At 39.8% G+C, this 24081-nt stretch overlaps 3 protein-coding genes across 5 annotated transcripts in view; 1 reads left to right on the top strand and 2 right to left on the bottom strand.

The window, feature by feature from the left end:
* Positions 1 to 4529, bottom strand: part of camkmt (calmodulin-lysine N-methyltransferase) — a 112263-nt gene extending 107734 nt beyond the window's left edge. Inside the window, exons 1-4 of one of the 2 annotated variants that reach the window (XM_063491097.1) lie at positions 4396 to 4529; positions 3516 to 3692; positions 2316 to 2494; positions 1699 to 1763 (exon numbers count right to left, since the gene is read on the bottom strand). In XM_063491097.1, the coding sequence (XP_063347167.1) occupies positions 1699 to 1763; positions 2316 to 2494; positions 3516 to 3677 (406 nt within the window). In that variant the 5' untranslated portion in view covers positions 3678 to 3692; positions 4396 to 4529. Of the gene's footprint in view, positions 1 to 1698; positions 1764 to 2315; positions 2495 to 3515; positions 3845 to 4395 lie in introns of those variants that run through there. The other variant, XM_063491096.1, reaches the window with a different exon arrangement.
* On the top strand, positions 4009 to 12498 carry prepl (prolyl endopeptidase like). 2 transcript variants are annotated; one of them, XM_063491093.1, is made up of 15 exons: positions 4009 to 4353; positions 6303 to 6431; positions 6674 to 6740; positions 6928 to 7108; positions 7180 to 7268; positions 7369 to 7495; positions 7573 to 7789; positions 8274 to 8465; positions 8630 to 8842; positions 9066 to 9241; positions 9463 to 9679; positions 9846 to 9995; positions 10623 to 10749; positions 11823 to 11911; positions 12395 to 12498. In XM_063491093.1, exons 1-15 carry the CDS (start codon positions 4222 to 4224, stop codon positions 12470 to 12472), a joined length of 2184 nt encoding a protein of 727 aa, XP_063347163.1. In that variant the 5' UTR covers positions 4009 to 4221; the 3' UTR covers positions 12473 to 12498. The 2 variants fall into 2 exon arrangements, with proteins under 2 accessions (XP_063347163.1, XP_063347164.1); XM_063491094.1 differs by having other exon boundaries at positions 8663 to 8842.
* A 186-nt stretch (positions 12499 to 12684) lies between these two features.
* Positions 12685 to 20106, bottom strand: slc3a1 (solute carrier family 3 member 1). Its single transcript, XM_063491095.1, has 10 exons — positions 19473 to 20106; positions 18541 to 18720; positions 18269 to 18414; positions 18000 to 18125; positions 17475 to 17594; positions 14925 to 15049; positions 14360 to 14561; positions 13582 to 13764; positions 13219 to 13344; positions 12685 to 13116 (listed from the first exon to the last, which is right to left on the bottom strand). Exons 1-10 carry the CDS (start codon positions 19900 to 19902, stop codon positions 12685 to 12687), a joined length of 2070 nt encoding a protein of 689 aa, XP_063347165.1. The 5' UTR covers positions 19903 to 20106.
* Positions 20107 to 24081: the final 3975 nt, after the last annotated feature.

Genomic DNA, 24081 nt, shown 5'->3' on the forward strand with positions numbered 1-24081 from the left:
GCCTTTCAGTGCCTCCTCTCAACCAGTCCTAATTGATCTCACGCATTACTAGCCCCAAACATGGGATGGAGAACAGGAGGGAGATGGCTGCCCTATTGTTTGACGAGTGAGGTCCCCTTACTGGTGGCTCTCTACTCCTTTCTACACACACACACACACACACACACACACACACCTCCGGCATGCCCACCCACCATCTCCCCCTTTTCCTCTTCTATGCTCTCATCTCCGGCTGTGCTAATCCACTGACCAAGTCAGGAACTCAGTTACCCATCTGGCAAAGCATGACTCCAGCTGGGAAGACAGAGAGGTGGAGGGGTAGAAGGAGCAATGGTGAGAGGGGAAAATTGAGAAAGAGGAATGTGGATGAGGGGGTATGCTCTAAGTAGTTGGAGATTTCTTGTGTGAAGGAGAAAGCCTTTATACAAGTTACTACTTTATATATACTCTAAAGAAGGAAAAGAAGGAAAAACAGAGCGAATGAGGTATCTGCAAACCAGAAAGAGCGGTGAAGTGGAGTGGAACAATCCAAAAACATGATGACCTCTTCTTTTTCACTCTCCAAAGAAAAAAGTATTGATCCTCTTGTCTCCTTGTGGAGAAAAAGGATTACCCATTCTAGCAGGTTGGAATGAGAGTTGCCACTGAGCTCTGTCATTACTAATCTGATTCCAGTGTGCAGTGAAGTAGCCTCTAGCCATGGCATTCACCCCTGACTCCCGTGGAACCATCTGGCTGAGTAGCACTAACCCATGACCTTTCTCTAACCAGTCACATGCCTGGGAAGATGGAGCTTCATAAAAAGCTGTATAAAATGGCTCAAAGTGAACAAGAAGCACATATATTGAACATGATACTTACAAATCCCTTGTTCTTATTGCAATAAGACATTTGCTCCTGTCATGTTGCTGCAATATTTTTAATATTGAGGTATAGTTAAAGAGATCTTTTTACTAATATAGACAAAATGTTCATGTTATATTTTGGGCAAGTCACTGATTATGCAAAATGCATTGATAATTGTAAGAAAAAACTGCAGCTACATTAACTCTGCATATAAAGAATTGTCTGAAATCACATTTTGGAAAAGAAATTCAAACTGTAGCTGAAATGCCGCTGTGGTTAAATACACAGTGCTAAAATACATCAACAAAAAACTGTACAGAACAGCCTGAATTAAAAAAAAAATCAGAAGTAAACCCATTACTTCTGATAGTCTAACACTTTAAAACAGTTTCAAAGAATGAAGGTCAGAGCAAGTGAAGTGACTCCACTCCATATCATGGAGCATGTGCAAATCCCTCCTTGACTCATGGTCTTTCCTTTCTCCCAAACCACTCATCAGTGTCGACTGAAACAATAAGACTGCAACCCACTTTACTTCTAAAGGACATCTGAAGGTAGTTGGGAGGAATGAGCACATGATAAATCACTGTAGAAGCAGCACACGAGAGACACACTCCAATTCAGAGAGAGGGAATCAAACCACCTGCATCAAACCATCAATCAAACACTAACAGAACACAGCATGAGGTTAACCCAAACTTGTAGCGTGGGTGTGCTTGTGTGTCAAGGATAAAAGCCAGGGAGCACTATGGGTAAAATGAACTCCGCTGTGAACACAATCATATGCATGCTCTGATAAACACTCAAACACATAACAAAGACAATGCCTAGTAAGATAAAGCATGTACTTACAGACATTACCGGTGTTGTCAAAACTGTTGAGCACTTCATTAACTCTAAGAGGTCCCATGTTATCCCTTAGAGATACAAAAATATAAATGATTATACAGCACGCTTGAAACATAAACTATCCTTTTTTTATATAGATGATAGATGAAGAAGACTAAAGTGCAGATTTACCATTTTGAGCTTTGTTCAATAGCAAAAGCATCAAAAAGTGAACACTAATTAGGTTTGTCATATATTTACATATCTCTGACACAGCTATTTTGCAGAAAAGCATTGGGCTGTATTTTTGCTACATATGAAATTATTCCTTTTTTAAATCTGCTTTTAATTTAAAATCGAAACATGTTTTAGATATTTTCTTTCCACCCACATGACCAAAGCTTTGTGGTACTTCATATATACTTCTCTTTGTTTGTTTTTCTCATCAACTCAACTTTACTAAAGTCTTTACTTTTGATGACACAAGATAAATAACATTGTAAAAAATATTCACAGTAGTTTTTAACTAGTATAATCTTGCAGTATTACAAAATGGCCCTTTGTGTTTTGCAGTGTCACTGTGCTTTACAAATGCCAGAATGAAACAAGAGCCTTATGTGGATCCATTCATGTGTGTGTACCTAAGTAAGGCACTGTACTCAGGAAAGTAGACACTTCTGTACTCCACCCACTGGTCATCTGAGGTATCACTGTGGTCTCGTGCCACAAGCCTTTTTCTGCTGAAAAGGTCAAATGTGGCAAACCTGCGAACAGACACCTGTTTGACCTCCGGACTCTCCACCTGCTTCTGACGCAACACCTGTGACAAGAAAAAAAGAAAGTGGAAATAAATACAGCCTTCCTCCAGTCCAAAAGACAAGAGGTCTTTTGGGATTAGTATAACATTTAAATATGGTGACAAATGATCTGTTGTTTACAGTAAATCCTTGACAGTATTTATTATGTTTAATACATTTTTTCAGAAAGAAAACACAAAGGATTGAGTTTGGTTTTTGAGTACAGTAGTGAAGTGTTAGCAACTCTGCCTAACAGCAAGAAGGTCCTGGGACGTTTTTGTGTGGAATTTGCATGTTCACCCTGTGTCTCCATGGGCTCTCTCCACGCAATGTGACAAATGTGTTATTGTACACAGTAAATCCATGAAAGTATTCATTATGTTGCATAAATGTTTTAGAAAGAAAAGACAAAAAATCAGGTTAAGTATTATGCTTACTACTATACTACTACATACAACATACTGTATATGGAAAACACAGTACTGTGCAATATGCAGTCCATACAATTTCAGTTTATTACTGTTCAGGAATAAGTGCCAAAAAGCAGTCTGGGGCTTTTTGCACCTCCTGGAGGGAGATATTTTTGTCAGCCAAATGTAAGGGCTGCATAATGTCCATCTAAGGGAACAGTTACTGTACAGTTACTGCTCTAATGCGTGCAAGGTTTTCAGAAGTTGAGGGGAGGGGAAAAGATGGCTTTCAAGTGTTAACAAAGCTACTGTTACCAGCAAAGCTGTGAAGCTGATGTATTATACAATAATTCAGGCAATACTGTATGTTAAAGCAGATCAGCAGAAAAAAGACTGCTGTACTGTAATAAGTATATTATTATACTTATTATTAAGTGCTGGATTATCGGATTGTACAGAAACTGCCCCCTCCTTTTGGGGCAAGAAAGTAAATACAGTGCAGTTCATGATCCTTTTAAAAGTTAAGTAAACAATAGAGTTTTTGGGAAGCGTGACAGGGAACTCTGGGTTCCCATCATCCTTGTTCTTCCTTCAGGGACAGCAGTGCAACCATGAGAGTTCTGTGCTTGCATACCTGTCTCAGCAGGGTCCACCTGGCTCGTGCGACATCAGTATTTCTACAGGTCCCTGACCGGGAGGCGCGGGAATCAGCTGCGCGAGTGTCTTCGTGAATATTTTTCCCCAAAGGTGACGCCGGCTCGGTCCTTTCTGCAGCACCAGAAGAGTCCCTGTCCATTTTATCTTCGTACTTCTGGTAGGAGATAAACCCGTAAGCACTTGTTTAAATCCTGTTTATGCAGCTGTCACAGTTACAGCGGTGCGGTAATACAAAAAAATAAGGCTTTTTTTCTATAGCGATGCAGAAATGATCACATACACCGCTTCACTGTCATCACCTGTTACACCCACAAAGGATGCATGCTACTTCCGTACACTTTTGCAAGTCCAGGCATGTTAAACGATCGCGCTCGATTTCACAATTATAACTGAGGGCTGCTCACAAACGGATTTGATTAGTTTTGCCTGGCATTGCTCGCTACGTCATCAAGCGGGTATTCGTTTAGGAAATCGTACATTTGCCTGAAAATGTTCTCGCTGGCTGTTGTGCGTAGCTGAAAAATTAACGTAGAAGAAAGCAGCGAGGATTATACGGCAATTAAAATGCCCTAACTGTCGCAAATGTGACCAACTGTACCTGATAGTAACCGTTAGCTAATTAAAATCACGCAAACGTCGCTGTCACCTGTTCATTTTATCTCATTAACGGTCAAACATTTGTCATGGCGTGTATATCGCCTTTGTTTTTCTTATCTGCTCGTGTTCCGATGCAATTTCGGGTAAAATTCTGGGAGCTAACCGCTTGTAAACGGAAAACATGGCTCTCCTGGTCCCTTCAGCGTTGTTGCTCGTCGGTAAGGAGTTCATTCAACGTTAAAGATGCTGTTTTTACTTACCTTTGGCTTGGTGCAGGATTACACGCTGGTCTCCCGTCTCGCTGATAACGCTAACTCATTCATTATTGAAAACCGTGTCTTTCTGCCGGGTTGACAAAACTAGTCTTGTAAGGAGACACAGATAAGGGCATAGGGCTGAAATTGACACTCTGAATGTGGCTCGCTGTGCTGGCAAACGCCTCCTATGTGTTTTGTTATGCATGTGTTTATGCAAGAGTACTATATAAATATGCCCAAAGCTCTTCTATCCAAATGGTTAGCATTTTAAAATAACTTTAGATTCAAATTGGATCATTTATGAACGCAATCATTTATTTATAAAGCCTTTCCTAAATTGCCATCACTATCATTGTTTTAAATAGGAATTAGCCTATTGGTTTGACAAGACAAATATTAGGTCATATGGGACTATTTTGTCTACTGTCAGCTGCTCCCTTTAGGTGTCACCACAGTGGCCTCCATCTCACCCTATCCCTGTCACATCAGCCCTCTGCATGTCCTTCTCTACATCCAGGAATCGTCTCTTTTCCCCTTGCCTGTCAGCTCCATATTCATCATCCTTTTTGCCACTATATTTACTGTCTCTCCTCTGCACATGTCCAAACCATCCCAGCCTTGCCTCTCTGACTTTGTCTCCAAACTGCTCAATCTGAGCTGTTCCTCAGATGTACTCATTACTAATCTTGTTAATCCTGGTCATTCCCAGTGGAAATCTTATCATCTTCAGCTCTGCCTCCTTTCCTTTTGCTAGTACCACCCTCTCCAAACCACGCATCATAGTAGATCTTGCTACCATCTACTAAATCTTCTCTTTCACTCTTGCTGCTATCCTTCAGTCACAAATCACCCTTAATATATCGTGCCCACCCACTCCACCACACCTTCACTTTTTCCTTCACCTATCTTTGTGTGTGGACTGTTTTTCGTTTTGGATGGTTTACCCCAGGTGTTTAAACTCATCTACCTTCACTCATCTTCTCTTCAGTGTTACACCTGTCTCTTTCTCACTCAGATACATGTATTCTGTCTTGTTTCTGCTGACCTCTTCTCCCCAAAGCATACCCCCACCTCTCCAGGCTCTCATCTACCTGCTTCAATACAGCCAATCACACTGGGGAATTTATAAACTCAAGAATGTGATCATAATAGATCTTAATTTTGAGTGTTTCTGCACAAGGTGTTTTAATTACACCTCTAAAATGAATTTGTTTGTGAATTTGGATTATATTTTCTTTCAAACAGAAGCATTAAGTAATCAAGGATGAAAAAACACTGTGGTGACTTCATTATAATTTGTGCTTTATCAAAGTATATGTAGCCAGTCATGTTCAAATAAAGCAGTATACTTTAACAGTGATTCACTCAAATTTAGCTTAAGCTTTATAATTTTTTTTCTAATATTATTCAAATTAGGATAATTAGTTTTGTAACAAATAACAGACCAAAATTACTGAAAGAAATTTAAATATCTGTTTAAAAGTCAGGGTTTTTTTTGCATACAATTGAAAACTGTAACTAATGACATCATAGCATCTAATTTTTTAATAAATTCCATCATTGATAAAAAAGAAAATCAGTATAGATTTTATAAACACAATTAGAGCAATAAAACATATCTTCTGGTGTTTTGCTCACTTCAGAGTTAAACAGTCACGTTTCCTGAAACTTAAGTTTTATCATTGAACATTTTTCATGTCACCTCCTTGTCAATCCTTACAATTACACAAAAGGAGACATAGTTAGGCAGCCAGGTTATCTAACAATGACTTGCTGAACATAGCGCTTGTATGTTTAGCTATTGCTCACACTATAAGTACAGTAGTGCTTTGCTTACTCAAAAAGACTGTGACACTTCAATAAATAGGTGGAGGAATATTGCAGTAATTTTTGAAGCTGTTTTATTTTAGGATACTTCATTATCATCGTCTGACCATCTAAGCTCCGGACTCGAGAGGTACAAGGACTTACAGAAGTATTTCAGGAGGAGATTAAAGGATGCATACCACAGGTTCTCCAATATACCTGATTACTCAGTGGTGAGGATGCCCTTTTGTTTTGGATTTGTCTATTTTATAATGATTTTGAATATTACCTTAGTGGGACTGATGGACAACAATTAGAATTGCAAATTTGTTTAATATAATGATCATAAATATGACTTGTTTGCCTCCCTGATGCATGTTGACAGCAATTGAGTTTTTATATCATGAAAAGGATTATTTGGTAGCCTCAAATTATGTTAATCTTACAGCTGTTGTTGTTATTTATCTTGTCAAAGGTCTCTGGACATCACCATTTATATTTCACTGAAGAAGATGGGATATACAGAATGGACAAGAAACAGAGTAAGCAGCAAACATGATGAGGGTCTTTAAACCGCTCATGTTAGCAGTTCTGAAAGCCTAAAGTTTAGCAGCAGAAGACTATTTCTCAACAGGGATTTTTTTTCTACTATATCCCTGTTACTGCATGTGCAACTTTTTATGCAGTCCATCATTAGAAATCTTTCCAACTTATTTCTTCTGTTTTTAGGTCACCTGGAGCCAGAGCAGGTGTTAAATCTAAGACAAATCTCTGGAGAGCTGGAGAAGACGGGACTTGAAAATAATAAGAGAAAGCAAAAATTTCAGTGGACGGTCCAGAGAATCCGTCTATCCCCACGGGAAAGGCATCTTGCAGCATCGCTAAAATGTACTCACACGGAAGAGCTGAGGTAACTCAAACAAGACATTTTAAACTACTGTACTTACTGAATTAGAGGATTTTAATTTTGTGATGAATCAGGTGTGTGGTTGTGAGGCTTGAAAGGAGAAGATTCCTACTTCTGGATCCCCAACATGTGACACTAACCCTGGAGAAAGTCTTTAGCTTTGGTAAATTTTTGCACAATAAAAATTCATTTTAGTTGTGTTACAGGTAAGAGCACTGATGTAAAACTTAAAATACTGCATATTATTGTGTGCATGTGTGAAGAGTGGGCCACAGATGAGATACTATTTTACACGACTCTGGAAGGCCTACGTTCCAGCGCAGTGTTTCGTCTGGATCTCACCTCCAGTGGAAGCAGGATAACCTCTGTTTTTGAGGAAATGCAGCCTGAGTAAGTGTAAGCGATGCAGCATGTAAGCTGCGTCTACTCCCACACCATCTCTAATTGACCTGCTGACATCTCCCCAGTGTGTTTGTGGAGGTTGCCCTGACCAGAGACCGACAGATCCTGACCATCAACTGTAACAGCAGGACAAGTTCAGAGGTGCTGCTAAGTGATATAGCAACATCAAATTTAGAGCCATTTGTGGTTCAGCCACGCCAGCTCAATCTCCTATACCACGTGGAGCACTGGAGAAGTCGGCTTATTATACTGGCAAATACAGGGCTTGGACAAGAATATCAGGTATAGTCTGTCCCAGGTATATATATATTTATATATAGTATTTTTAGATTTTACATGAGTAATTGCCCATCATCACCAAGGAAACCTGGATAAGTGTTTGGTCCTATAGTGACAATATAGGGAATAATGCAGACAAAAATACACATATACAAATACATAATGACTAGCAGAACTTACCACGTATAATTCAGACTCAGGCATGAATGCAGTGTACTCTGTAACTACAGGAGTATACCTGCTTTTACCTACTGTTCACTTTCTCTTCAAATGCACGTGGAAAACAAAATGTCAGAAGTTAAAATGGTTTAAAAAGGTTTCTGTGCTTTGACATGCTATAATTTTCCTTATGTTCTGTTTCAATTGGTCTCTATTCACAACTTGCTCTATTAACTTACCAGTGGTATTTTACAGAGTGCTACATTTAATATCCAGTTAACACATTGTTTTTCAGTGAAGGAGATTCATCTTTCCGTTTAATTTCCAGGTGGTCCAGGCTCCTGTCTCAGAGCCATCAATGGATTCCTGGGTCTCTTTGTTTGCGCCTGAACCTGGCACTACAATTAAAGACATGGACGTGGTTAGAGACCATTGTGTGTTGGTTGCAAGAACGCCAGTTAGTGAACTAGCTCTCATTGTGGTCCCTCTGATCCACCCCAAGAATGCATACATAGTACAGGTAATTATTACACAATTTCTTGCATACTTATGTGCTTGTTAGCGTTTGAGACTTTAACCACCTTTTGGTTGTTCTTAGTCTTTACTTTCTGTAATTTTATGGGTTTGTGGTTTAGTGTTATTAATATATTCTCAAAGCTTTTTATTTCTACACTCATACTAAAGCTTCCATCCTGGGCTTGTGCCATTAAAACCAAGAAACCAGGCTTGGCTGACCAACAAAATATGCTAGAATTCCTGATATCGTCTCCAGTCCATCCGCCGGTTCCATACTGTCTACACCCTGAGAATGGGCTCCTTTTATCAGGCACTGGAGATGGATCCTCCCCAGAGAACCAAGCTGATTATATCACTACGCGCTTGGAGGCCTGCAGCCAAGTGAGGAAACTTGAAATATAATTTGCGCAAATAATAAGACAATGTCAGCAGGGCTCTAAGCTTTTAGCATTTATCACCATACAGAGAAGGGCATTTTGTGCTTCTTCATACATCATCACCTAACACAGAGGCGTATAATTGTAACAAATTTTATAGACTTATTTCTAGATAATTTACCATTAATTCCTTTAGTCTGAAAGCCCATCTCTGTGTGTTTTTGTAGGACGGTACCTTTGTGCATGTGACATTGTTTCATACAGTACCTGTGGAGCATTTGAGACAGGCACCGCTGCTGGTCCATGTCTATGGTGCTTATGGCAGAGATCTTAACATGGAGTTCTACCCAGAGAAAAAAGTGATGCTGGAGCAGGGCTGGGCTCTGGCCTACTGCCATGTCAGGTATAATGTCACTCCTCTAGGAAGCTAACCAAACCCTGTTGGCTCAAAAAGTTATTTACTGATGAGAGACATGCTTTATATGACCAAAACCTTTACCTACATTGTTTTAGGGAAATGACAGACAAGGCATTGTCGTCATAGGGGGCAAGTGAAATATGTAATTCAAACTTTGTGCTCCCCATGAGTTGAAGTAACTTGTTCTTTGCTTTTACACTCTGTAGAGGTGGAGGGGAGCGTGGCCTTTCTTGGCACAGACAAGCCTGCGTGGGAGGGAAGCGGAGAGGAGTTGAGGACCTCCAAGCCTGTCTCCATCACCTTTTCTCCTTAGGAGTCTCCTCTCCTTCTCTCACCGCTCTTACAGCCTGCAGTGCTGGGGCTGTGCCAGTGGGAGCTCTGTGCAACAGACACCCACTATTGATGCGGGCTGTCACCCTGCAGGTAAGAAATTAAATCGTTGGAGGTTTTGTGCTTAAACCCTGAACCATACAACGTTGTTGTTAAATTTACCAAAATGATGAATATTCTTGACTGAGTCTTTCTATGGTTACGTGTAGTAAAGATGTGAGCTAAACACTTCCAAAACCACACCTTTTCCTGTTTCCAGGCTCCGTTTCTGGATGTGTTAGGGACTATGGAGGATCACAGCCTGCCTCTGACTTTAGAGGATAGAGATGAATGGGGGGACCCAGTGGGAAACCCAGAACACAGACATATCATCACCTCCTACTGTCCCCTTCACAACATCACTCCTCAGGTATGGAGAGGAAAACAGAATATAAAAATAAAATGCAGCTGTATTTTTCTTAACTGGCTTAACAGAAAATAGTATTTTTGTTTGTGTTACCACTTGATGTAATGTTTTGCTTTATACATGTGTTTGCATATGCACATACGTGTTTCAATCACCTCAATCATAGTTGAATGCTGATCAAATGCATTGACGGATGCTTTGAGCAGGTAACAAACTGCAGGTGAGTCCCAACCTTTCTGGGACTCAGTCTTACCTGTAGGTGGACCAGGTTGGTGTATTTGATTTCAAATTTCCAATGCAATAAAAATTGTCCTGTACCTAATGCGAGGTAACTGACATCTATTTCAGCCAAAGCTGAAACCCAGTTTTAAATTCTCCTGGCTAACATTTTGGTCCAGAGCCATTATTCAAAACAGCTCTAGTTCAATTAGTGCTTTTCAGCCAGTTTTTGAAAACAACTAATGACATCTATTATAGGATGTTTGGTTTAATTCCATGAAACACTGTAGGGACACATTGAGGGCCATTGATAATTAATACCTTTGGTAAACATCATAATGTAAACTACAGTATGTAATTTAAAATGTGCGTGTGTGTGTGTGTGTGTGTGACTGTGTTTGTGTGATACAGCATTACCCATCGATGCTGCTGACAGCCTACAGTGGTGACAACGTGGTTCCTCTGGCAGGCGTCCTTAAATACACTGAACAACTAAAGAAAGCCGTTCATACACACTCCAGCATGAAGCCAAAGTCAGGTACTCAAGTCATTTTGTCCAAGTATGCAGCCATGCATATTATTGTGTGTTTGAATACCTCATTCTATGGGGGTGTGCATTTGTCTTTGTGTGCATCTCAGCATACATTGTCCTCGTCCTTTTAGGAGTAATTTCTGCATGATCAGAGGTTTTAATAGCATAGGGTCATCCCCCAATAGTAGTTTCAGTGTGCATGTTGGGAGAGGTAGCAGTAGCAGATGCATGGCTATCTGTCAGGGGAAGTGCTAACAGCATTTAAGTTGATGACCAAAATGTTGCATAGGTCACCTTGTAGTAAAGCTTGCCTCTGTGTATACATGCGTTTTGTGTGTGTGTGTCTGTGAGTGTGCGTATGTGTGTGTCAGCTAATTGCTCTAATTTCCCCCTGACAGGCTCTTTCTCCCTCTCACTTATAATCTCCCTTCACCACGTTGGTGGTACTCCTTATTTACACCCCTCTCTCTCGCACTGCCTCCTCTGCTCCTGTTTCAAATGCACACATTATCTCTCTCCGTTACCCTCGCTCACTTTTCTGTTGTTCACACATACACCAGGCAGCTTAAGTGTCTGTGTCTGTGTATATGTGTGTGCGTGCATGTGTGTGTGTGCTCGTGCGTGTGTGTGTATGTGTATATGTGTGTGCGTGCATGTGTGTGTGTGCACGTGCGTGTGTGTGTGTATATGTCTCCCTAATCTGTCTCTCTCTGTTCTCCGGAGTCTTTGATAAAGTGCTGATGGCATAGACACATCCTGGCGGGTGGGCAGGCCCATTAGCATGGTAAAGAGATAGTGTATCAGAGCAAGAGATTAGACGCCACAGACTGGGAGCTGTCAAGGTCAAGACCGCACTTGTGAAACAGTCCATACCACAGAGACAGGGAGGGGAGGCAGGGGGATATCAGATGGGAGGATAAATGAGTGAAAGCAAAGACAAAAGACTGAAAAAGATGATTTGGGGGGGAAATGGGCAGAGAAGGGGAGCAGAGAAAAGAACATTTTAGAGAAAATGTTAATTTTAAGTATTGTCTGCCCTTACTTGGCTCTTGAATCTGTTTGTGTACGTTTAATTTTAGAGTGTAAACCAGCACCAAACATAGCTCTGAATATCCAACCTGGAGCAAATCACCTTGGAACAGAAGACTTTGAGCTAATGCTGGAGGAGGTAAATGAATTTTCCTGAAGCTAAAACCTTCTTGAAAAGATTGATGTTTTTATTTTGCAGTCTTTTTAAGGACAAATTGATCTGAAAATTGGACACAAATATTTTCTGGTATGAGACATTTTTACTTGCTGAAAATTATGAGTGGCTCTTAATGTCCCATCAGAATGCACACCAACACTGAGACCTGAAATATTAGTAAGCACAGAGCAAGCGCTTGATTGCAGTATACTATCTGTCTCACAGCTTTAAAATTGAGGTACAAAGTCAGTTAAATCAAGGAGTCCTTTTACCTGTAGATGTGATTTTGTTTATTACAAATGCACCATGACGTCATGTACGTGTGTGATAAACAGCCAAATCTGAGAAAGCCTTCTTAATATATAATCTATAATTTGCCTTATGAATGTAAAAGTTTGAGTTTTAGCACTTGGATGGGTGATGACAGATACATAGTGTTTGTTTGTTTTTTATTCCATAACAAAGGAAGCCCTCAAGCTTGCATTTCTGTACATGGAGCTAGGCCTGGACCCTCCTCGGCCTCGACGCAAGCGGAGAAGATAGCGAGGCTATGAAGAAGCAGTCGGGCATGAAAAACAGAGCATCTTCCATCACGGCAACTAGACAGACCGGTGCCCAAATCTAATAATAATAACAGCAGTTACACTTTCAAAGATAAGAAATCATTACCTTGTAGAGGAAACACCAGAGAAAACTCTTAATGCTTTGATTGTTTCTGTAATACAGCAGTTATTGGATACTCATCTTCATTTTTACTAACATTTATAAAGTATGCCTATGGTCTCCAAATAGCAAGCCTTCTCAGAGATGTAGCACTCTTCAGGATGGTTGGGATTAAACCGAGTGTTGGTGGAGTACTGAATCACCAAACCCTCTCCTACTTCTGTCTGGATGCGAGACTTTGGAAACACTTTGCCATCATTGGCTATGTTGGTGCTCATCAGCACCTTCAACTCGTCTGGCAGCTCAGGAACAGAGGAGAGATCTGTGACAGCTGATTCTTTACCAAAGTTAACCACTATGAGGAAAGCTCGCTTAAGTCCATCAAGCTCTCTGATGTAAGAGAAGACATTGGCATCAGCGTGGATGTAGCAGAACCATCCACGGTTAAGGGGGAGCTCTGATTGACGCAGGGTGTTCAGGAAGCGGTACTGAGCCAGAACAGAACCATCATCTTTCATCTGGGCCTGGGAATAAAGGAATGAGAGGAGGACAGATGAACCATAGAAAGATACACATAAGAAAACGATCTTTCTTCAAAGTTGAACATTAGAAAAACAGATCTATACCTCCACGTTGACCGTTTCATAATCGGGGTGTAGTGGCAACCAGGTGAGATTTGTTTTATCATTAAAACCTGCGTTCATGTCAGCATTCCACTGCAATGGAGAACGCTGAGGGTCTCGACTGGCACTCTGCAGTGAAAGCAGAGGAATCATTTTGGTATATTTGCTCATGTATACAGTCGCCAGTGTATTAGATACAACAAGACTGCAAAAATGTCCTTTAAAGTGAAGACATTTATGTTGTTATTTATGTTTATTTATTGTTATTTTTAAAATGACATTAAACTGGTTATTTTTAAGGACCTCTCACAGAGATGTGTGACAGTGAGGGTTTAAAGGTTTCTTCAGTGTGTGCACAGTACTGACTGTATTGTATTTGCCGGCTGGGTCTTGTATCTGACTTGCTGTCACGTTAATGTTCTCCATGCCGATCTCCTCGCCGTAGTAGGTAGTGGCTGTGCCTGGAAGGGTCAGCAGCAGCATGTTGATGGCACGAACATAGAGTTGACCAGCACTGGAAGAAATCCGAGTCCTGTCATGGTTTCCAACCTGATAACAGTGTAGGTAAGAGAAAAACAAGACAAAGGGTTGATTAAGAAATTAGGAAGTAAGGAGGTGGGCTGAAAGGGATGGGTTAGGTCATTCAGGAAAGAGATATGCACACATATTTGTTTTCTTAATATGTGTTAGGCGCTAAAGTCTGAAGATGCACATAAAGTAAAAAGGCTATACTTTTGAGCCTAATCAATAATAATTACAGAAAATAGACATGCTTAATTTACTTTTACTCAGCTACTAATTATTTAGCTTTACAGGAGTGTTTTTGTGTTGACAAATTAAATTTAATTGCCTAGTGTTTGTCAAACTATCACTGCAAAGGGGTTGATGATTAACAAATACATAAACCAACCTATGATTAGAAAGATATGACAACAGAAGTGTGAGAAGCATGATCTCAGGCAGACAGTCTACTAAGGATGACTCGACAGTTCATTCTTATGAATGCTGCTGACACATTCCTTAATCTGATGATTTCGGCATGTTATGTGCCACAGTATGCAGGACATGACGCTACTGATCCTGTGGTTTTTACCATTGTAAAAAGCGAGGAAATAAATATATAAATATGAGTTTAAGAACTCACCACCCAGTTGGGCCATTTTCCTTTGGGCATGTTGCCCATCCAGAGGTGGACCAGATGCTTAGCCCATACTCCACTGGTGTTTTGGGGTAGATCCAGCAGGTAAAAGTTAAAGGGGAAGTCACCTTCCTTTTCCAGCCTCGTGCCATAGTACATCATGGTCTTGTACACCTCTTCATAATCGTATGACTCTATTACCATGAATCTGCAGCACAGGAGGAATTTATTTTGCATGTGATATGACACAGAAACCGCGATGACTTGTGTCAGGATATTGTCTAATAGCTGATTTTGTTTATCCTACTCTAAAATACCAGTGTGTCCTTATTTGAAATAATTTTAAAAATCTGGGCTTAATTCCTTATTCTAGATTTCAAGTTGCTTTTATTAGCATATTTAATGAAATCGTTTGGTTTGAACATTAGTGCATTGTATAAGCAAAAGGTCTTTAAAATTAAAGATGATTGTGACATGATAATTACAGGTAGTAATAATTAAGTAGGCGAGTGCATTACAAGTTTATCTTTTCTGCCATAGTAATATTGAATGCACTTAATCACTTTCCTACCTGTATCTGCCAGGCTCTTGACTGTAGATGTCCATCTGTGCTCTAAACTCCCTCAGTATGTCGTGCAAGCCCACCTGACTGGTGGTGTAGTCACTGTGAAGATCCCACTCTGTAGTTACCAACTCCTGGATAGAAATATAAGGTTATGTAGTGATTATGCAATTTTAGTATAGCTTAGCTACTTTCAGGCTGTGTGCTGGAGTTAGAGTTTGTATTTTCTTTGAGCAAAGTTTGCTGAGTGAGAAACTGTGGATTAAGAAAGTTTCTGCTAATTCTTCAGATTTGTTATTTTTGTAACTGTCCAAATTAAATGGGCGAGAAAGGCAAAGGAAGAAAAAACATCTTGTTAAGTTCTAATTATGGAGGCGCTGAGGAAATCTGACTCACTGGACAACTATTGGTGTTACCAGAGTGTAAAGCATTGGGTTTACAGATTTAAGGGAATGAGCCATAGACCTGCATAGAGACAGTGATGTCACAGTTCTAAAATTACACCTAATGTGCATGTCTTTTTGTGAAAGATAATCTCAAGCCATTAAGCTGGCCTAATAACAGGCAAGTGAACCATTCAGCCAACAGCAACCACAGCATAAACCACTAAAGCAAGAATGTAGAGACAGATGGTTTCTGATTCATATTTAGCTGAATCACGACTGAGGGTGTGATAAAATTCGTAATACGCCTATAAACTTTTACATATCTTTCTCAATTGCAGAATTGTAGTTCCAGTGGTTTGTAAAAATGCATTACTGTTTCTAAGATGGCAAAGAGTTAGTGTTGTTTTGTTTAAAAATTACCTTGTGGTTAAACATGATCAGACTGTAAAAATGTAACCTAACTGCAAATCTGTGGGTATAAATTCTCAGTCATCAGTCAGTAAAAGAGTCCCAGTGTTATGGTTTTACCCTGCAGTCGTAAGTAAACTCCAATGACTTGCTAATCCACCAAAATATGCTCCTTTGCTTCTAATCTTTCCTCTGTGAGAAATATCTTCAGCCTCTTTGACCTTAATTCAGCATGTATCACGAACCCTTTGAGTTTCACAAACAGTGTGTTCCTCACATGATTATGAAGCTGACATTTAAGCTAGAGATAAATAATCAGTGATACATCATACACAGTGTGAACAGTCCCACTCAGCTTTTGATTATTTTTGTTCTACGAGCAACAAGGGAAAGTGCTTCTTCAGTAAAGCTGCTTTCATGGATCAGATCGTTAAATTTTGGACTCTGACATTTCAGATATTACATAAGTCAATAAAATCAAATTATGCCTGCATAACTCTAAGTTACAGCTTGGATTCTTAGAACTGTTAAGTTCATCCAGCACCTTTATCTGAGCAACGATGCACAGTTCTTGTCATTTAACCCCAAATTTGTTGAGCATTTTCCTTTTTCAACTTACTGCAGAACAAAGAACCTTATAGATGAAGTAGATATTTATAATGGATTGCATTTATATAGCGCTTTTCTAGGCACCCAAAGCGCTTTACAATTCCACTATTCATTCACTCTCACATTCACACACTGGTGCAGGCAAACCACAGTTGTAGCCACAGCTGCCCTGGGACAGACTGACAGAAGCGAGGCTGCCATATCGCACCATCGGCCCCTCTGGCCAACACCAGTAGGCGGTAGGGCAAAGTGTCTTGCCCAAGGACACAATGATCAGGACAGAGAGAGCAGGGGGATCGAAAGGGCAACCTTCCGGTCACAGATGAGCTTCCCAACCCCCTGAACCACATTTAAAAGTTTTTCACTATAAAATGCTTTTTGCCTGTCGAAGTTTTTATTGGCATAACAGATATCATCTATCAGTTTCACGTCAAAAGCTATTTATCTTAGGTTATAAAGTTATATCACATGTTGATGAAGTGCCAGTGAGTAAACACGTGTGATTGCTTTAGCCAAAACGTGGCTCTGGCTTTCTTTTTCCACAGTGGTGGCTGTTGGGCAAAATGAGCCCAGACTTAGGGGTAAGTTAACCTGGTGGTTAATCTTTTACCAAAACAAATGCATAATCTTAAAATTGATTTTGCATCATAACAAGTCCCAACTTAAAAATGCTTGAAAGTCCTAGCGCTTTTACGTCAGAGGAAAATGGCCCGACTGCTTTGAGCGGATATGAATGTAACAGTGACTCAAAAAAACATCATCACAAATAAGGTGTGCATAAGAGCGTCTCTTGAACCCTGAAGCACACAATGACACAAGGTTTAGATCAAACTTGTACATGACAATGAGTTTACTGTACTGTCATAAAAGTAGTGCAAATGAATGTGTTCTTGTGACAAGACTCAAAATCATCTAATCACAACTGTCACTCAACAACTGCTACACCTTCACCTGTTACGCCCACTCTGTCTATCACTATTAAAAATGAAAATGTCAGCTATGTGACTGTCTTTGTCAAGTCAGTGTGTGAGCAGATGGCAGCTAGCACAAAGCCAGCAGGTTTTGTTGTCTGACACAAGCAGCGCCCATTAGTGACGAGTCATTTTAGCTGAACTCAACAAAACCAATGAGGTTAGATGTGTAGTTTAACACTCACGGGTGGCTTGTTTGGATCAACCTGTGGTTCATCCCTCATGTGTGGAGCCTCCAGCATGTGCTTCACTGCATCCATCCTGAAGCCATCCACTCCCTTCTCCAGCCAGAAATGAATAATATCCTAAAATTGAGGGGAAAAAAATGTATATAGAGCAATTAAACTAGCATCTACATTATGTGTGAAAAGGCTGCAGAAAGATAAAATCATTCAACTATAGCAAAGACAGTTGAGTAGGAATAATGTTTATGTACAGCCCATTATTGCTTCTGTTGTACTTTGCGCTGTGTGCAGCCACAATTAAAAACATAGGTTAACTGGTACAAGTTAATGTATAATCAGTGTGTCACACATTACTGTTAAAGGTGGACAGAGGACACAAGAATGATAATACAGTGAAAGACAGAACAGATGAAGAAAACACATGATTTTAGCACATTGCATTACTGAATGTACTTTAAGAAATGAGTCAGTAGCTGAGCTTTTGTGTGTCTGTGTGTGTGTCACTGCATGTTCCAGTAATCTTACAATCATCTCTTTGATGACATCTGGGTTTCTGAAGTTCAGGTCTGGTTGCTCCTTGAGAAACTGGTGGAGGTAGCATTGCCCTCTAACTTCATCGTATGTCCATGATGAGTTCCCAAAGATACTCACCTGAGTGCAAGATGGGAAACAAATCTGATATAAATTCCAGTACATTGCACCTGTTTAGTACTATGAACTTGGTGAAGGTTCAGTGAAAATGTGCAGAAAACAAAATCATAAACCAGGTAGAAAAGAACAGTACAAGCACCAACCCAGTTATTAGGCTTCGGTCCGTCTGGTTTGCAGTCAGTCCAGACGTAATAATCTTCATAGTGAGGATCTCTAGTCCGGCTCAAGTTGAACCAGCGGTGTAGATCACTGGTATGATTGGGAATGAAATCCATGATCAGCTTCAAACCTGGTGGAAATGGAGACAGGTATTTGTGTGTCAGACATGCAGCCTGCTATAAAAAACAATCTTACCCCCCAAAACCACCTTCTAGCTTCACATTTTCACATAAACAAGGGTATTCAAAGTGCACACCTTTGCTGTGCATTGCTGCCAGGAGGTCCTCAAAGTCCTTCATGGTTCCAAAGAGTGGATCAATATCACGGAAGTCCTCCACATCATACCCAAAGTCTTTCATGGGAGAACGGTAGAAAGGGCTGATCCAAATTGACTTGATGTTAAGGTATTCAAAGTGGTCCAGCTTCTCCCTGATGCCTGTCAGACGGGAGATACAGGATCTACTGTAACCACTCGGTGCTGAAATTCAGAGTCCTAATAAACTGAAGGACTATGGATAGGAAAAGATAATACTGCATTGCATTAGTAAATTTTTATAGGAAATAATGCAATATAGTGAGAGCACTGTCATTTCCCTCTAAAAAAGCATCTGCATATTTAATATTATAAATGAGCCATTGAAAACAACGAGATGCAGTTTTACCATTCCCTTTGTATAGTTTATTATTATTACTAATGGTTAAATAAAGTTAATAATGTACTCTTGTATAAGTGACCAAATATAAGAAACTGATAAGAGCAGCTGTTAGGTTGACAGAGTGAAAAATCTACCAGGACATGGTGTATACTTTGTGGATTTACAAAAATTTGGCAATCTCAGAAAGGGTGCTACATTGTTTTAAAAAAAAAATGAAGCCTGAAGAGTTCATAGGAGGCTTTATCTGGCAAAAAAGCACAGCGATTTTGCAGGATTTCAATAGTAGGCTACTCAAATCTATAAGAGTATATGGGGAAGTATTTATAATATGGCCTAAAGGTGTTAAAAGTACAGTAGTTTGAAATGCACAATATAATATGGAAACGCTCTAAGTGACTCAAAAGTGTAACAGTATGTGCCTTCCACTGCTGGAAGCGGAGCGTCATTGGTGTCGTCCATAAAAACACCTGTTTTAATGAAAATCTTCGAATAGTCGTTATCGGAGCTTGCAGCAGTGCTTTGAGTGTCTTACCTTTGAGGTCTCCCACCCCATCCCCGTCGGAGTCTTTGAAGGACCGGGGGTAAATCTGGTACACCGGGGAGGCCTGCCACCAGCTCAGGCACTTCGGAGAAAGCGCGATCACCGCGATGGTGACCGCCACCAGAGCCAGGGTGCAGCACACCGTTAGCCAGAACAGGATCTCTCGGGGCACTCGGTACCGGGCCTTAGAGGAGTACAGCACCAGCACCTCCTTAGGCATCCCGGCGTACGGTTTGATCTGCGTGTACTCATCTCGCGCGTCTGAGAGCCGCTTCACGCCGATGGAGTCCCGCTTCTCCTCGCTGTCGGAGACGCTGATGTTGTCCCTCGCTGCTGGCCCGTCTCCGTCTACATCCTTATAACCCGGGTTTCTGGTGCACTCCCCGAGCTCCACGCTGTCGGAGTCTTTTCTATAACTCATGTTGTTTGTTAAAACGAACCGTGTCGAGTTGTGTAGCTCGCCTCAAGAACAATGAGTGACTCGGAGAGCGCACATTAAAGATATGACTGCAGTCAGAGGGTCATAGTACACGGAGTAGAGCCTGTCTCTGACACACCTGTGGAATGTGGGAAAGTGGAGAGTTGATGGGACTGGTTACAGATTAGCGTTTTTTCAGTACACAGTATTAACTACGACTGAGACATCAGTTACTTCAAAACCTTCCAAACCAAACAAAAGCACCAAGGCGCAAGATGCCTTTTAATATTGTAGGCGATAAAGATGCACCTGAACTAAATGTGTTTCCTATTTTAGGATTTGTGAATTTTAACACCAACATTAAAATACAGAAGATATTTCAAAACCCCAAGAGCTACTCCATTTCTTTAATTTTTAGAAAACGCATCACAACGTGTTGATTAACATTTCCTTTCACAGCTCACAGATCCTAAACTGAACAAATATACATAAAATACAACCTAAATCAAGGGTGTCCAACTTAAAGTTCTGGGGCCAAAATTGGACAGACACAGTCTCCAAGGGCATACATTTTTAGACTTTACTGTGTTTTTGTAAATTTTACAGCTTTTCCTGCTGATAAATAACTTCTGTCACAGTCATTCGTACTACAATAACGTGTTTTAATTGTGTATCCATTACTTAATGACAGAAGTACAGTATTCCTGTTTTTTTTTATCATCTTTAGAAATTTCTGCAAACTAAATAGAAAAATTTGCTGTCAATTAACAAAAACTTTATGGTTTATAAATACTGGACGTTCTACACAGTGAGCTAGCAGAACTTTATCTGTCTTTATTTTTTTACACATTTATCATGGAGAAAGATGTACTGCTGAAATTGCACTTGTTTATCTTATATTATCTCAGGGATTAAATGTGTACTTAAACTTCTTAACGCTGGCAGAAATCTGACTTTGTTCTAACAAGTGTATATTTGATGTGATCACCTTTATTTTCTTTTTAGCACAGCCTCTCATAGGTAAGCATTTTTTTTTTTAAGAAGTCTTTAGGAATGGTTGACCAGGCTTCTTAAAGAACATTTCAAAGCTCTTCTTTGGATGTTGGCTGCCTTTTGTAGTGTTCCCTATCAAGATGATCCCACATTGTTTCAGTAATGTTGAGGTCCAGCCTCTGGAGAGGCCAATCCATGACTGATAGTGTTACATTATTTTCCTTACCCAGGTATGCTTTAACTGTACTGGCATTGTGTTTTTGGTGACCTCTCTCCTGACTCCCTCCATACAGATTAAAGACCAAACTGAAAACCTTTGGAACTGGTCTCAGTTCCTACAAGTTTATGAACTGTTGTCGAGAGAAGGGATGCTAAAAATGTATAAACATTTCAGGGACTTTTTATTAATGCTACACTTTTTCACTTTAAGCATTTGATGTTTTCTATTTTCCCTTGTGAAGAAAATACATGGGTTTAAGATTTACAAATGATAGGATTCCTTTTTAATTTGCACTTTACAGTATCACAGATTTCTAGGAATCGATCTTGTATTATTATTGCCACTGATTTACCATCTTGTGACTTGTGATAAATTACAAAAAAAGGAACCCTTGACACATTTGAGTGCCTGTCTCACGTCTAGACTTGCCGCTCTCTTTTCTGACCTATATGGTAACTTATTCTTGTACAAAACGCCCTCTTGCTTGCTTCAACAATGTGTCGATTAACATTTCTTTTCACAGCTCACAGATCCTAAACTGGAAAAAAATATACATAAAATACAGCTTTGCTGTTGTGTTGTGCTGAACTTTAATTGCTTACATGATAATAGCTGACATTTCAAACTAAAACCGCAAAAAGCATAGCTGTTTAAACTTTTCAGTCTTTTATTGACATTTATGTTAATCATTTGGTCTTTCAACATTATAAAGCACGCTGGACCAAGGGATGGTGTACACTTGAGGTGTCCTATAAACGTCCCCTTCCTTTAGCTTTCTCAAATGTCAAAGGTGATGATTTCCTGATGTTTTAGGAGCTAAAAAATATCCTGAAAAAAAAAAAAAAACAACAACAACCTGGAATTTCTACTTGTATATAAAGAGTGACCAGAAACACAAGTCTAAGCTAAAAAGCCCACAGGGAATGTAACCCTTCAACCCGGCCCAAAAATAACTGACAGGTTCAGGAAACCAAATGCTTGTAAAATTCTCTTTACTCAACAGAATGTTAAATCATAGCAACAAGTCAGGGTCAAATTATCCAGGCATTGCCAAACTTTCAAAGTCTCCTTTATCTTATGTCTTCCCACATATGTTCTGACATTATATTCCACAATCAGAATGATGATCAAGTATATACTTTCTTTTTTTTTTTTTAACAAAGGAAGCCAAGGTAGCTTGTTCTGGCATTAAATGACAGATGAGGAGAGAATGTGATGCTGCAGTGCTGCTTGTATTCAGTCCATGCAGTGGAATCAGTGTGAGTAATGAAGAATTACATTCAGAAAAATAAATGTTTCTCTGTCCTTCCCTCCCTTAAATTCTCTCCAAGCCCAGTGTCTGATATAGCTTAAACAAAAACCTAAACTGAAGACCATGTTCAGTGTGGTAAAAGCTTGCACAATGTTAAAAAGTATGTGAATATGAGATATGACAACGTTCACAATGGGAATGATGGGAAACATGCGGTTTGGGGTTTTAAAGTAAGGGAAATCTCATTTGTACGTTAAGTCCCTAAAAGTGAATTAATATCGTCATTTGTGCTCCAGTTCATCTACAGGCTGTTCCTCTATCACTGCCTTTCCTCTCCAACATTGTGTTCCACCACACTGAACATTGTCCACATTATCACCCACCCGCCCACCCAGTGCATATCACACGCAAATTACACTTCTTCCTCAATCACAAAACATGCACCAATAGGAGATACCACCCCTCCCACTCCCTCCACCACAAAGAAAAGTTATACCATTGCATTAAAACAACTGTAACTGCAAAAGAACTACACATTCAAGTACCTATTTGTCATATGGCACCAAGAGCAAGTGTACCACAATAACATTAACCAGCCAGCAATCTCTGTTAGGTCTATTCTCTTCCAATACTGCCACTTCAGAAAGCACATTACATTTGCTATTAAATGATTGAATAAGTGTATATTACAGGTTTGTCTGTACTTATAGCATATTTTAACCCCATCTAAATACTACACACACACATAGACAATGCATGTGTGTGCACACTGTAAAAGACTTGAGTTTTTTCCTGACAAATATCCATTTCTAAAGCTTCCATCACTTTTTTAGTGCTTAGGTTAACACAAAAGACTCCTGGTAAACTCAAACCCAACCTAAATCAGCAACTGTCCTGTGCCTTCAAGGTAAAGTCAATGAAGGTGGTTGTGGGGAAAGAGGGGAAAAAAGAAAAGGACACCAATTCAGTGACCGTGAATTTAACTCTCAGTGTAGAACCCCTTCTCCTCTGTCTACAGTGTCCCTCCTTTAACTTCATACAGTGAATAGCCGAAACCCAAGTCTCCCAATATGTTGTAAAAGGTATGTTTCAGGTTCCTCTTGTTGTTTTCTTTATCCATTTGTAACAGGACCACAGCAATAGTAATTTAAAAAAAAAAAAAAAAAAAAAAGTATACCAAAAAAAAGCATATTTTTAAGTAAATAAATGTTTACAATCTAAACCAAAAAAAAAAGAAGGTATTTTTTTGTTTTTTCTTCTTTTTTTAATATATATATAAACACAGGATATCAGAGAGATAGAAAAAGGCAAGCTGTAGCATGAGCAGGATTGTGTGTGCGCACGTGTTAAGGATGAGGGGGCGGTTGGAATTCCTTTACCCCAAACCCTGTCTTTGGAACGCTGCTGTGTGGGAACGGTGCGTGCAGCATCATGGGTTGTTTTATTGGGTGGGGGGGGGGGGGGGGTGTTCCCCCCCCCCTTCCTTTTTTTTTTTTTTTTTTTTCCAGATTAGGCCGCAATGAATACCATGGCTGGGAATTTAAGGGACAACAAACAAATCAAAATATTTCTGTCTATATAGATATCTCTCTATATATATTTTTATATTTAGGAATTTCATATACAGTTTCTATCTTTCTATAATATCTTCAACAACAGCAGGCTCAAAAGCTTATGATTCTGGCATTGTCTGCAAATGCAAAATGAGAGCTGAGTC

The sequence above is a fragment of the Pelmatolapia mariae genome, linkage group LG13 (assembly GCF_036321145.2).
Source record: "Pelmatolapia mariae isolate MD_Pm_ZW linkage group LG13, Pm_UMD_F_2, whole genome shotgun sequence".
NCBI classification, from domain to species: Eukaryota; Metazoa; Chordata; class Actinopteri; order Cichliformes; family Cichlidae; genus Pelmatolapia; species Pelmatolapia mariae.